This window comes from Hippopotamus amphibius, chromosome 1 (genome assembly GCF_030028045.1).
Source record: "Hippopotamus amphibius kiboko isolate mHipAmp2 chromosome 1, mHipAmp2.hap2, whole genome shotgun sequence".
In the NCBI taxonomy this organism is placed as follows: Eukaryota; Metazoa; Chordata; class Mammalia; order Artiodactyla; family Hippopotamidae; genus Hippopotamus; species Hippopotamus amphibius.
Window position 1 is genome coordinate 186,531,930 of NC_080186.1, and position 14,825 is coordinate 186,546,754.

Consider the following 14,825-nt stretch of genomic DNA (forward strand, 5'->3'; position numbering starts at 1 on the left):
ATTTCTTACTTATTGGAGATAAGCCTACGTAACTTTTGCCCCCTCAGCTCACCTACAAGTTTAGGGCAAAAAACAACCAACCAACCAACCAACCACAAAATCCTTCTTTCTTGTTCAAATACGAACTTCTTAGATAAGCAGGTTCAGTCCCAGATACATTAGCATTTGTCTGGTTGTACTTTACTGAAGCAAATCCACCATTTGAAAATCAAGTTAGAAGCTGATGACTTCTTTAACAAATGCATCTATTTGTGTTTCATTTAGATATTTTTAAATAGCAAGCTTTTCTAGTATATTAAATTGTGATTGGAGATTATATATATATATATATATATAATCTGAAAACATAACAGGTATACAAAGCAAAGTTTACTTGGCAACTCTAAATGCTTTTCCACTCCATACTTCCCATCCCGACAACCATATCTAATTTGAGATCCAGTTGCTTTCAAAGAATCATAGTTTCCGTCAGAAAACAACCCTTTTGGCTGCACTCTCACAATCATGATTCAAACGAATTAGCTGCACATAGCAGCTCTCTGGCTCTTTTGTCCTTTGAATCAGGGCTCCTGGCTTCTCCAGGTCACAGATCCCTTACAGATGCTATTATATAATGAAATAAACTTACTGTTTTCTTTAACACTTTGAGAGCATAAGGCTTCTGGGTCCCCTTCTGTTTGCATCTGTACACAATGGATGTAGCACCCCTTGAGGGGGAAAAAGACAAAAGGAAAATGTTATGCTCTGGACAAGAAATTAAGGGGAAAGCTTGAAAATAAGCATCTCTTGCAGTTACCCTCATAACTGACAGGTGTTTATAAGTTCTACTATAGGACTGGCCCAACTACTGAGAGGATTTTTTTTCTCACAACTAAAGACAGTGTGCTCAGATTTTCCTGTCTGCTCTTTTTCTCCTAGCCCATCACTATATAAGTAACCTGCCTAATGTTGTTGCATTCAATTATCTCTGGAGAAAAATAAGCCTTATGGCTTCAGGGAGAGGGTTTAAGTTCAGCACTAGGCTGTAAGGGTCAGGAAAGTCTCCACTACTTGGAAAGTGTTCTGGGGATCCTTGAGAATTTACACTACTTCATTTGGTACCCTGGCATTCTCCCAGAGCCAATATTAGCCCCATAGAGGTACTGGTTCATTCATCTTGGTGAATACTGCTACCACTTACTTACACATGCCCTAACAAAAACAATTATGTGAAATGTCCAAGAGAAAATACTATTTAAATGGTTAAGGATACACAAAGAAAAAGCAGATTTGTCTCTCTATAAAAAATTTGCAGAAGTACAGAAAGTTTTTTACCCATAAAGGAAAATGGTAAGAAGAGACTCAATAACTATCTTTATATACATGATACATGAGCAAAGTTACTAAAAAGAGAACATTAAAAAGCAGGACATTGTGGTCCTGATGCTCCCTCTCCAGTCATGAGAACAAGAGAACAAGACAGAGACAAAAACAGACCGAGCAGGCTTAAGTACAACCTTATAAAGAGAACTTCAGATAAGTCTTAAAATAAGATCAGTTGAAGTAAATCTGTCTGACTTTGAAGACTAGGGCAAAGGACCTCATGATACATTTAGTCTAGTGGTTCTAAAATCCTAACTAAGAACAAAAGAAATATACAAATCAAGCATATTCTCAGCTACTCATGGACATCCAATTTTTAACAGAGCCAGCACGAGTCAGGAACTGGTGGTATAAATGCTAATAGGTAACAACAATTTCAACACATTTTTTTTAAACTTTGGTAAGATATAACATATACCCAAAGAAATAAAGAGTTGTAACAGAATAAACGGAGGTAAATATACAATTCTACTTTAAAAATTTTTAATTGCTCTAAATGGTATCTATAAAAGTAAAAATATTAACAATTCATTGTGTTTATGGCATACGTAAAAGTAAAATGTATGACAATAATAGCACAAAGAATGGAAGAAGAAATTGAGAAAATACTGTTAAATCCTTACATTACATGTTAAGTAGTATGATATTATTTAAAAGTAGTCTCTGATTAAAGATGTATATTGTGTAACCTAGGGCAATGAATAAAATAATTTTTAAAAGAAAAAATCAATAATGAAGCTGAAATGGAATAATCAGAAATGAAACGCTGGGAGACAAAACAAAATAAGAGGTTAAAAAATAAAACAACAATATGGTGTATTTTAATCCAATCATATAAAAATCACATTAATTGTACTTTATAAGCATATCAATTAAAAAATAAAGATTATCAGTCACATGCTACAATAGACTCCACTTAATCTTCAGTCTCAATTTGTAGCAATTACCTAAACAAAAAATTTCATATTGCTTTAGGAAAATTTTGTTTATGCTGAAAATCTACCGCACTAGGGTACCCTCCAGATTTTTTTGTCACGTATAAACTCGTTCAACCAATGACTTGCTTCTAATAAATAATTCATTACTTCAGGTTCCAAAAAAAAATAAAGATCATCAGATTAGATTGAAAAAATCAAGATCAAACTATATACCACGTACAATAAACCCATTTTAAATATAAAGGGTAAATAGGTTAAAAATAAAAGGACAGAAGAGAGATACTATGCAAATACCAAACAAAAGAAAGCAGAAATAGCTATATTAATATCATGTCAACCAGACTTCAGAATAAGGATAAAGATGACCATGACTTAACTATTACGGGGTCTATTCCCCAAAATGACATAACAAATGTAAATGTGTATGCACCTAACAAAAGTGCTTCAAAATACATGAAGCAAAACCTGATAAAACTGAAAAGAGAAATAGACAAATCTACAAATACAGCTGGAGACATCAACATACCCTCTCAGCAGTTAATAGAGAAAGCAGAAAAATTATCACTGAGGATACGGAGGACATGAATAACATTATCAACTAAACTAAGCTAAATGACATTTAGAAAACACTACACTGTAGCAGAATACACTTTCTCTTTGAAGTTAAAAGATTCATATACTTGATTTCCTGACTTAGTATAAAGCTACAGTAATCAAGAGAGTGGTATTGAAGGAAGAATAAACATGTAGACAAATGGGATGGAAAAAAGAATCCAGAAATAGTCGTACACATATATGGCTAATTGGTTTCTGACAAAGGTAAATAGGCAATTTGGTGGAGAAAGGACAGTTTCTCCAACTATAAGTAGTGCTGCAACAACTGGATGCCCATATGCAAAAAACATCACTAATTATTAGAGAAATACAAATCAAAACTACAATGAGGTATCACCTCACACCAGTTAGAATGGGCATCATCAGAAAATCTACAAGCAGTAAATGCTGGAGAGGGTATGGAGAAAAGGGAATGCTCTTGCACTGTTGGTGGGAATGTAAATTGATACAGCCACTATGGAGAACAGTATGGAGGTTCCTTGCAAAAATAAAAATACAGTTACCATATGACCCAGCAATCCCACTGCTGAGCACATACCCAGAGAAAACCATCATTCAAAAAGACACATGCACTCCAATGTTCATTGCAGCACTATTTACAGTAGCCAGGACATGGAAGCAACCTAAATGTCCATCAACAGATGAATGGATAAAGAAGATGTGGTACGTATATACAATGGAATATTACTCAGCTGTAAAAAGCAATGAAACTGGGACATTTGTAGAGTTATGGGTGGACCTAGAGACTGTCATACAGAGTGAAGTGAGTCAGAAAGAGAAAAACAAATATCATATATTAACACATGTATTGACTATAGAAAAATGGTACTAATCAACTGGTTTACAAGGCAGAAACAGAGACACAGATATACAGAACAAACATATGGACAGCAAGTGGGGAAAGTGGGGAGGGTTGGGGGGGAATGAATTGGGAGATTGGGATACCAAATTCTACACTCTAAATATATACAGTTTATTGTCTGTTAACTGTATCTCAATAGAAGTTCTTAAAAACAAAAAACAAAACAAAACCAAAAAAGCCTTTATCCAAGCTCACAGTCTACTAAAAAATTACTCAAAATGGATCATAAATATAAATGTAAAACCCATAATTCTAAAACTTAATAAAAAAAAGAAAATTTTGTGACCTTTAGTTAGGCAATGATTTCTTACACAACCAAAAGCACAATAATTCAAAGAACAAATAAATAAATTGGACTTCACTTAAATTAAGAATGTCTGCTTTTTGAAAGCCACAGACAGGGAGAAAATTTTTATAATCACATATCTGATAAAGGATTTGTATCTAGAATTAGAAACAAACTCAAAGCCCAATAATAAGAAAGTAATACCTTTTAAAGATGGGCCAAAGATTTGATCACATACTCCACCAAAGAAAATATATGGATGACAGCACAAAGAAAGATGCTCAACATCATTAGCCATTAGGGAAATGCAAATTAAAACCACAATGAGATACAATTACACTCTTATTGGAATGTCTAAGAAGAGAGAGAGAGAGAGAGACAATACCATGGCTGGCAAGGATGCGGAGAAACTGAAACTCATGCACTGCTGGAAGGAATGCAAAATGATACAGCCACTTGGGAAAACAGCTTGGCAGTGTCTTATAAAATTAGGAATACCATACGATTGAAAGCTATGTTCACTCACAAACTTGAACATGAATCTTTATAGCAGCTTGTTAGTAATCAGGAAACACTGCAGACAACTCCCATACCCCTCAACTGAGAAATGAGTAGAATACTCATAAATAAAAGGGAAAGAACTAGGATACACACAACAACTTGGATGATTCTTTAATATAATATCCTAAGTAAAAGAAGCCAGGCTCAAAAGGATATATATTGTATGACTCCATTTATATAATATTCTTGCAAAGACAAGACTATAGGGACAGAAAGATCTGTGGCAAAGAAGTAGGGGAGGAACTGACTACAAGTAAGTATGGGAGAATTTCCTAGTATAATGAAATTGTTCTATATCTTGATTGTGGTGGTTTTTACATAACTATATACATTTGTCAAAATAGGTAGAACTGTATGATAAAATAGGTGAAATTTATAATTACATCATTTATAGTTATACTTAATAAAAATACAGTGAAAACCCTTTCAAAGAAAACCATATTGTTCAAAAGTAAGATTAAAAAAATACAGTATCAAAATGTAGCCTATAACATTCAACTTATTCTAATTTCATTTAATGGCAACTGGTGAAATTAAAAAAAAAGGAAGAAAGTAAAAAAGAGAAAATAAATATAAAGGGAGGTGATTTGCAAACACTGAAGAAAACTAAAAATCTAATTTTATCTTTATACCAATTGAAAATTAACATTATTTAAGAATTCATGTAAAAAAATATAGTAAATAGCATGCATTCCTTAATTTCCTTATCAAATTAAATTAGCCTATCAATAATTTCAACATATAAATCATTACCATAGCAAAACCTTTCAAAGAAATTTTAACAAAATACATTCTTGTCTGATCCAAGTATGCTGGACATAACTTAAAGTATGCTAGAAATAACAGTTTTTTTAATTTTTAATTTTTGTATATGAGGATTCCATTAAGAATGTCCAATTTATTTTGTTAAATAATAGACCTGTTAATATTAACAGAACTTTTAATTTTTTCCCAGCTATACTTAGATATAATTGATACAGAACATTGTATAAGTTTAAGATGTACAATGTAATGATTTGATATAAATATATATTGCAAAATTTATACCACAATATAATTAGCTCCCACATCCATCACTTCACATAGTTACAATTTTAGAAATAACATTTTAAAGGATGGAAAGATTAAATTAAAAGAATAGAACAGCCCAAACAAACTTACATGAAAATAACATTTCAGTAATTTAATCTGTATTCTTTGCCAAAATTAAACAATTTAAACCATTTAATGTCTGTAAATATAATTTTAGAAAGAAACCACACTTTCAGTGGGCTTATATAAAAATAAAAATATTTTGTATATTAACAGTAAATTTTTAATACATAAAGAAGTTTTTCTTAAAGTACTGTATCCACATTTCAAAATAAATTGTATAAAGAGAGAATCACCATAAAAGTTCCTGAGATACAAAGGAAGCAAAGAGATTACAATAGAGGATTTTATATTCATGGAGTTATTCAAATGAAAAAAAAAACTTCACTACTCGTTTCTATTCACTTATAACATTATTTAACAAACAGGCCAAAGAATATAGAAATTATTTCAGTTAGAATTTTTTTTTGCTATTATTTTGATGAGAAAGTCAATACTTTTTTGGAGTCTGTGCTTAACTTCTACTTTCACTTTAGTTTCCTGTAAAAGAAATTTTGGAACAAAATCACTTTTTAGATCCAGCCTTGTCTAATACGGTTGATAATTTTAAAAAAAGTTAAAAGCAAGAAGTTAAAAATATTAACTAGCATATTTCACTGCAGAGAATGAAAAGGTAGTCAAACCTATAATGTGTTTGTAAAATCATTTACAGTATGTGCATATGATAACCATATTAGGTATATGCTATTATATATACACACTATATATAATGTATATATACATAGTGTGTGTGTGTGTATATATATATATATATATATATATATAATATACAACGTACACACATACACCATTGTCCCGTAAAGTTGTGAAGAAGCACTTGATGTTGGTACCTGGCACTGTGTCCAAACTTATAGATGTGGGGGAAAAGTGCTAGATATAATATTTCTTTGCCTGAAGACATTTCAGGCAGAGCCCCTTGCTACCACACGTAGGACTATTTAGCACAGAAAAGGGGGACGTTTATCCTGTTGTTCACCTTTATGTGCTCCTTGTGCTCAATGCTGAGGGAACAGCTGTCAAAAATGTTTTTCATCTCTCTTATAATACAGGTTTTTTTTCTTTTCTTTTCTTTGTAATCTCATGTTTTGCTCTTTCCATTTCTTTTTTTCTTTTAAAAAAAAAAAGACTGGCTAAAGATTGGTTTAATTTTTCCCTTCAAAAGGAATCCAAGTGCATGGACAGAACTGTCCACCCACTGGCTGAGAGACAGATACTCAAATGCATTCAGAGGGCCAGGCAGAGGTCAGATCTGCTTCGAAATGGAAGCAGGAAGTCTGAAGTCTGGATTCACATCAGTGTTTTAGGGAATTAGGATGACTGCATAATGTTAAAACAATTTATAGTCACTGGCATTCTCCCATCAAGAGAGTTATAAATTAGAGACCGGCTTTCTGGAGGAGGACCTAGTGGGACATTTGTGAGTGGGCTGAAGCAACAGAGCTTGGCTTCCCTTGGCGCCAAACCTAAAACTTGCATTTTGGAAATGCAAGAGAACTTCAGGTTTGTAATCTCTTAAAATATAGAAGTCTGGAAGGACTGTTGACTACTCTGTCTTTTGGCCCCGGCAGTATCTCTGTAATGACATGCTTCACAGCCACATAGAATGGTCTTTGCTAAGGATATTAGGCCTCTTAAGTTATTAAAGACTTTCACTTCTTTTTTTAATGGGAGAACTCTTGAAATGGAACCAAAGAGTCTTGTTATCTTTTTCTGATGTTGAACGTGCTTGGTTAAAGAATATAGTTATGTCAAAATATTAACCATTTCTAAACATTTCAATAAATTTATTTCTTGTTCTCTTTGTTTTTGCATTTGATTGTTAAATTTTTTTTATTTCCAAGGTGTGTATGTGCTTTCAGAAAAAGATCCTCCTAATGTTCATCATGTAAAGGTTTAAGAGCAAAGATGCGATTTATAAGAACTGTTAATCAGATGTTGAAAACTTGTGTGCAGCTTTGTACAGCATTGTACTTCTTCCACATGATTGACTTGATGTTATTTAAAAAGCCTGTTCTTTCACTGGCTTTTTTGATTAGATGAATTATTAAAGAAGACTGGTTATAACCTCAAAATTCATTCTTCTTGGGGGTGAAAGTAGAGTCATATTCAGGAACAGGAGCCTGAAAAGTCAAAGTCTATGAGTGTTTAATGTCAGCATTCATCTTGCTCCCTTCCAGAGACAGGTTTTCATTGTTTCATTCTCTGTCTCTGTCAGCTGCAACTCCTCAATGTTCTTCACTACTTAAGTGTTTCAAGATGTTCTTTGGTCACCAAACATTAAAAAAAAAAAAAAAATCTAAACCTTAAACCAACTAAGAACAGAAGAAAAAAATTGCTGAAATGATTAAATTACTGTTTTGGCATTTTCAACCTACAACTTGAAGAATGACTAACCTTTAGAATTTAGGAAGTTGTTATTAGACCTGGAGTTTTTCCAAGTCAATTTAATTTTACAGTCTTAAAGTAAATCTCAAAAATATCATATCAAGGAATGATACTGAACCCCAGACCTTAAGAAGTGCTCAAGGCCCAAAGTTTTAATAAGCTTGGGTTCAGAGTCTGTCCATAACTACACTCTCCCTTCTCTGGTTCATTTACTTGCTAAACCCTGCAGGGAGCAAGGACAAGCACTCCATTTCGGTATCACGGGCATATCATGTCCTCCTACTCGGGGACTTACATTGACTCTTGTAGCTGTCCTCCTGAAAGATTCTCATTTGTCATTTCACCCTGAGGTCAGCGTAATCTATATCCACTGTATAGATATTTTATGTCTGATTCCTGACCTATACTCCCTTCCTCAAGACCTATACACATTGCCAAGTGCTTAACTTTTCAACTCTGACCACCAGCTCAGATCATGAATCATTATATTCTCTACTTAGTGCGCCTCTAATTTTCTCACCACCCTGCTTGTCTGGTTAACAATTTCTTTCAATAGTTTCCTGACCACCTAGCTGTGACTTTGTTCCTAGTGCCTGAATCTGCAAGGACTGGCGGAACTTTACCCCTTTTGTTCCAAAAATTCAACAAAACCCCTGTCCTAAGATAAACTAAGAGCTGAAGGAGATTTAGAATCCAAATGCTAAATTTTGGCCACCACAAAGTAAATAAAAAAAACAGCTTCAAATTATCAGGTTGCCTTACGTATTCATTCTCAATGACAAAGTGATACAACAGTAAAAATTGCGAATATAAAAGGTCTTAATACTCAATCCTTTCCTTTGTTTGCTTCGAAATATTTAACGCCTCCTATGTTGGCCATTAGTATCAATTATTCAAACTTTTTATCAAGACTTTATGTTTCTTTTCTGTTTGAATGGATGTGTGCACGTGAGTACAGCACACAAAGAAATGAATTTCCAATCAACCATTTAATGCCACAATACATTATAGGGACAGCTAGGGCTCTTCTTTTTCCACATCTATCCTGCATTGCCAGTCCCATTTTTTTCTATTCCATACTATCTACTATAATATGTTCAATACATATCCGTCTAACCCAACTTCCACACCTTCACTTAAGCTTAACATCAAATGCAAATGTAGTATTGTTTTGTATATGATTTATCATAATTTTTCTGGTTTTATTGAGATATAATTGAAGTATTCCATTGTGTAAGGTTAAGGTGTATGTTGATCTGATACAAGTACATACTGTGAAATGATTATCATAGTTGTGTGAGTTAACACTTCCATCATCACCTCACATAATTATTTGTGGTGAGAGCATTCAAGATCCACTCTCTTAGTAACTTTCAAGTATATAATACAGTATTTGTAATTAAGTATAATCACCTTGTTATACATTAGATCCCCAGAACTTATTCACCTTGTAACTGGTAGTTTGTACCCTTTGACCAACATCTCCCCGTAACTCCCATCTCCCAACCTCTGACAACCACCATTCTACTCTGTTTCTACGGGTTTGGCTTTTTTATATTTCACATATGAGTGATATCACATAGTATTTGTCTTCCTCCGTCTGACTTATTTCACTTAGCATAATGCCCTCAAGGTGCATTCATGTTGTCACAAATGGCAGGATGTCCTTTCTCATTGTTGAATTTCATACACACACAAACACACACACACACCTGTTGATGGACACATAGGTTGTTTCCACACCTTGGCTATTGTGAATAATGCTGCAATGAACACAGGAGGGCACATATCTTTTTGAGATCCTGGTTTAGTTTCCTTCGGATATATACCCAGAAGTGATATTTCTGGATTATATAGTTCTATTTTTAATTTTTGGAGGATCCTCCACATTGTTTTCTATAGAAGCTGCACCAATTTACATTCCCATCAACATAAAGTTTCCCTTTCTCCATATTCTCACCAACACTTATATCTTGCCTTCCTGATGACAGCCATTCTAATAGGTGTGAGATGATATCTCATTGTGGTGTTTAAAATTTTTTTAAATTTTTTAAATGTTTATTTATTTTATGGCTGTGTTGGGTCTTTGTTGCTGTGCACAGGTTTTCTCTAGTTGCAGTGAGCAGGGGCTACTCTTTGTTGCGGTGCACAGGCTTCAGTGCCCGGCTTGTCTTGTTGTGAAGCATGGGCTCTAGGTGCACAGGCTTCAGTAGTTGTGGCATGCGGGCTCAGTAGTTGTGCCTCATGGGCTCTAGAGCGCAGGCTCAATAGTTATGGAACACGGGCTTAGTTGCTTCGTGGCATGTGGGAATCTTCCTGGACCAGGCTCGAACCCATGTCCCCTGCATTGGCAGGTGGATTCTTAACCACGGAGCTATCAGGGAAGTCCCTCATTGTGGTTTTGATTTGCATTTTCCCAGATGATTAGAGATGTTGAGCATCATTTCATGTACCTATTGGCCATCTGGATGTCTCCTTCGGAAACATGTCTATTCAGTTCTTCTGCCCATTTTTTAATCATATTGTTTTTCACCTTTTAATTGCAGTATTTAGTTCATTTACATTTAATATTACTAGTGATATGGTTAGGTTTAAGTCATCCACATTGCTATTTGTTTTTTGTTTCATGTGTTCCTTTTTCTACACTTTACTGTCATCCTTTGCATTATTTTAGTATTTCCAATATTCTATTTTATCACCTCTCTTGGCCTTTAAGGTATACCTCATTGCTTTATTTTGTTAATGGTTCTTATCATGTTTATAGTATATATCTTTAACATCATCTGCTCATAGCTAATTCTGTAAAATACAAGAACCTCAAAACAGCAATTCCATTAACCACCTCCCCTTCCTTCTCTATTCTTTGGCTATTGTTTTTGTATATTTTACATCTGCAATGATTTTATTTTGGTTCAAATGACTAGTTTTTTAGAAGATATTAAGGGAGGAGTGAAAAGTTCTTTTGTATTACTTATATTCTTCTATTTCCAATCTAAATTTCAGTCTGTTATTATTTCCCTTCAGCCCAAAAAACTTTCTTTAGCATTGCTTGTAGTTCATGTGCACTGACAGTAGATATGCTCCATGTTCATTTATTCATAAATGTCTTTATTTTACTCTCATTTTTGAGAGATATTTTCCCTAGATACAGAATTCTGGAGTGACAGTTTATTTCTCAGAATTTAAAAGGTATTGTTCCACTATCTTCTGACCTCTGCTTTTTTTTTTTTTTTCTTTTCTGATGAGGCATTAGCCATAATTTGTATCATTGTTCCTTGTATATATCATTTTGTCTGGTTGCTTTAAAGATTTTTCCCTTTATCTTTGGTTTCTGGCTTTAGACTAGATGTCTAGCTTTGGTTTTCTGTTCATTTATTATGCTTGCTGCTCAATGAGCTTCTTGAATCTTCAATATTCTTCACCACATTTGAAAAATGTTTGCCTATTATTTCTTTAAACATTTTTCTCCTGCCTAATTCTTTCTCTGCTCTTCCTCTGGGACATATATTATGTGTATAATAGCTTGCTGGATATTTTTCCACAAGTTATTAGGATGCTGTTCCTTTTTTAACAATTGTTTTTTTTCTCTGTTCTGCAAATTGGATTTCTATTGATTGTCTTCAAGTTCACTGACTCTTTCTTCTGCAGCCTCCAATCCACTCTTAAGCCTATGAATTTTTAATTCCATGTGATGTGTTTTTCAATTCTAAAATTTCCATTAGGCTCTTTTTTATAGTTTGCATTTCTGTGCTGAGATACCTATTTGTTTATTCATTACACCCACATTTTGTTTCATGTTCCTGACTCTATGTGCCACAGTTGTTTTATACTCCTCCTCTGCTTATTTCAACATCTGGGTCATCTCCAAGTCTGTTTTATATTAACTGCTCTTCCCTCTTGATTATGGGTCTAATTTCCTGCTTTTTCGAACATCTAGTATTTTTTGATTATGTAATAGACATTTTTTAAATGGTACACATTAGGGAATCTGGATTATATTACCTTCTTTTAAAGAGAATGGCCTTTTTTTAGTGGCAGGCAGTTATACTGTTGACAAATCTTTCTGATCCTGTCAAGTTTGGTTTTATTTCTCATTAGAACAGATCTATTTGGTTTTTTCTTGGTCCATAGTCATGGCCCTTGATCAAGAGTATGATCTTTACTCATAAAGGTAAGATACAAACTTTTTGAAGTCTCAATCAAATATCTGAGGTGCCCAGTGAAGTCTCTCCACCCTCGCTTGGCCAGAGACCCAGTGTCTTCTAAGAGTACATTCGTATCTTCCTTTTGATATCTGTTAGCTCTCAACCCATTCACAGGAGCACGTCATGCTTACCCTCATAAAGTCTCAGCATACATTGTCCTCAGTTAGAGAGCAAGATGAATATGGCACTCACCTTGTGATTTCCTTCTCTCAGGGATCAAAGCCCTGTGCTGCCCATTATTTAATGCCTGAAAACAACTGTCTCAAGCATTATGTCCAGATAGTTTTTGGAAGTGTAAGTGTGCTATCTGATACTCCATCATTTCTGGAGCTGAACTCCTCCTTATAGTCTTAATTTTTATCACCTTATTAAGTTAATATAATTGTTGCAGAGGAGAAAAACAATATATTTATTCTTTATGCATTTATTAATAGTACTTTACAAATGTTGACAAAGCTTCAATTGAAGGAGATTAGCAAATGATAAATCTATAAGGGCAGAATTAAGAAATTTCCCTTTGGCATTCTCAGCAGCTTTTTAAACATCAACAGCTTCTGTTATTGCTTCTGGAGAAAAAAGGAATTTTGAGGCATGAGATATAATTTTATTATGTCAAAACACTGTGCCCAAGAATTTTTCCTGTTGAATAGATAATCAAACAGGCATATTTTAGGACAAAATAACTAACCCATTTTAGATCATAGGCCTTGAGACTACCCCCACTGCTGCTTCTAAAAGATTTCTGTGGCTGAGAGCTGTACCAGATGGCTGATACAAACAAGGAAGAGATTTCATCTGTACCAGCTGTGACTTAGTTTGTCTCTGGCATTTAGCTATGTCTAGCATTTAATATTATGAAAATGTAAGGATTGGAAATCAGTATGATCACTCCTTTAACAAGAGGCTTAGCAGAAGCAAGGCTGGTAGCTTATTTAGCACACAGATATGTTTGTTTGGCCTGCCACAGGGTTTTAAAAAATGTCGAATATCTTGCCAACATTTAAATACTGAGAGATTTCACTAAAAAATTCAGATTTCCAGTTTCTCTGGAATCTGGCAACACTATTTTTTAATTTGGGTCCAGTAGTAGTTGGCACAGCTGGAGAAGCAACTGTCTTAGAAATGGCCATGTGGTCCCCTTACGTTTATGCATTTATACCACTTCCCAGCTCCTATGGCATACGTTTGCCTCCTTCAATCTAAAGAACATTCAGGAAGTAGGAGCAGTTGGCAACCAAAGCAGATAAATGTCTAAAAGCTCCTTTCCAGAGATATGGTTGGGATTATCAATTCCTAGAACTTATTCCACTTCTCTGATTTAACACTCAGTTTAGTGGTTAGAAGTGCATAATTATTATTCCATTTCACTGTATCAAAGACACCACTGATTTTAAGAGGCATCATTATGCTTTGATCACTAAAAAACAGAAAAGCTCCTACCATTTAACTATGATATGCCATGGACTAAAAGCTGCATCTTGATTGCAGAGATGTTAAAATGTGAAAGATTATGCATTTTAATATCAATTTAAAATGGTAATATCATATATAAATATGATTAATGAAATGCTTTCTAGTTTACAGATCAATCTTAATTTCTTCATAATTTCCATTTTCAATGCCATAACCTCTTAAATAGGCTCCAGGCCTCTAGTCTCACTGCTCTTCAGTCCTCCTCCATTCAACTAGTAGAATGATCTTTCCAGAACAGAAATCAGACCATGTCTGTCCTCTATGCTTATTATCCCCAGGACAGTGAGGATCCAGGTTTCTTAGCATGTCATGTGACACCACACCATATCTTGCCTTTCTCTTTTCTGAGCTCATCTTCTCTTGCCCTCCCTTTTGCTTCTAGCAATACCAAATTCACTGAGTCTTTGAGCATGTTGTCTCTTTTGTTTGAATCACCTCTTCCACATTTTCTGGTTAATCGGATTTTAGTCATTCTTTAATTCAGCACAATCACAACCTCTTATGGGAGACCTTCTTTGGCACACATATGCATTCTCTTCATTCCATTCTGGAGTGATCTGAAATTAGTTTGGTCTGCTTCTGCACCTCCTTACTATTGGCCTTGTGATTTATTCACATGCATGCATGCCTGTCTAGACCTTGCAAATGGCCAGTTCCTAGGTTGATTCCGCTCTTCACAGACACATTCTGCCTACAAAATGTTTAGACAATTTTTGTAATTAGATGTCTACACTAAGAATAGTGACTTTTCACATTTTAAGAAAACTAAATCCCTAGAAACAAGGGACTAGCATTTCTAGATAACCACAATCAGCTGAAGCTGACAGAGGCTGCGCCATCCAAAGTAGACATACTTTCTACAGTGTGTCAGGGAATCCATCAGTCCCCCTGTTTTTTTAGTTTGTTTTGTTTTTTACCCTCTTTCCATTTATTTACTTTTTTTTTTTATTATTTATTTTGGTCGCACTAGGTCTTAGTTGAGGCAC

At 34.3% G+C, this 14,825-nt stretch overlaps 1 protein-coding gene across 1 annotated transcript in view; it reads right to left on the reverse strand.

Moving 5' to 3' along the window:
• The window catches only part of CAMK4 (calcium/calmodulin dependent protein kinase IV), a 212,950-nt gene that overhangs the window by 102,133 nt on the left and 95,992 nt on the right, over positions 1-14,825 (reverse strand). Inside the window, exon 2 of the mRNA XM_057737667.1 lies at positions 629-707. Coding sequence (XP_057593650.1) covers positions 629-707 — 79 coding nt within the window. The remainder of the gene's footprint in view (positions 1-628; positions 708-14,825) is intronic.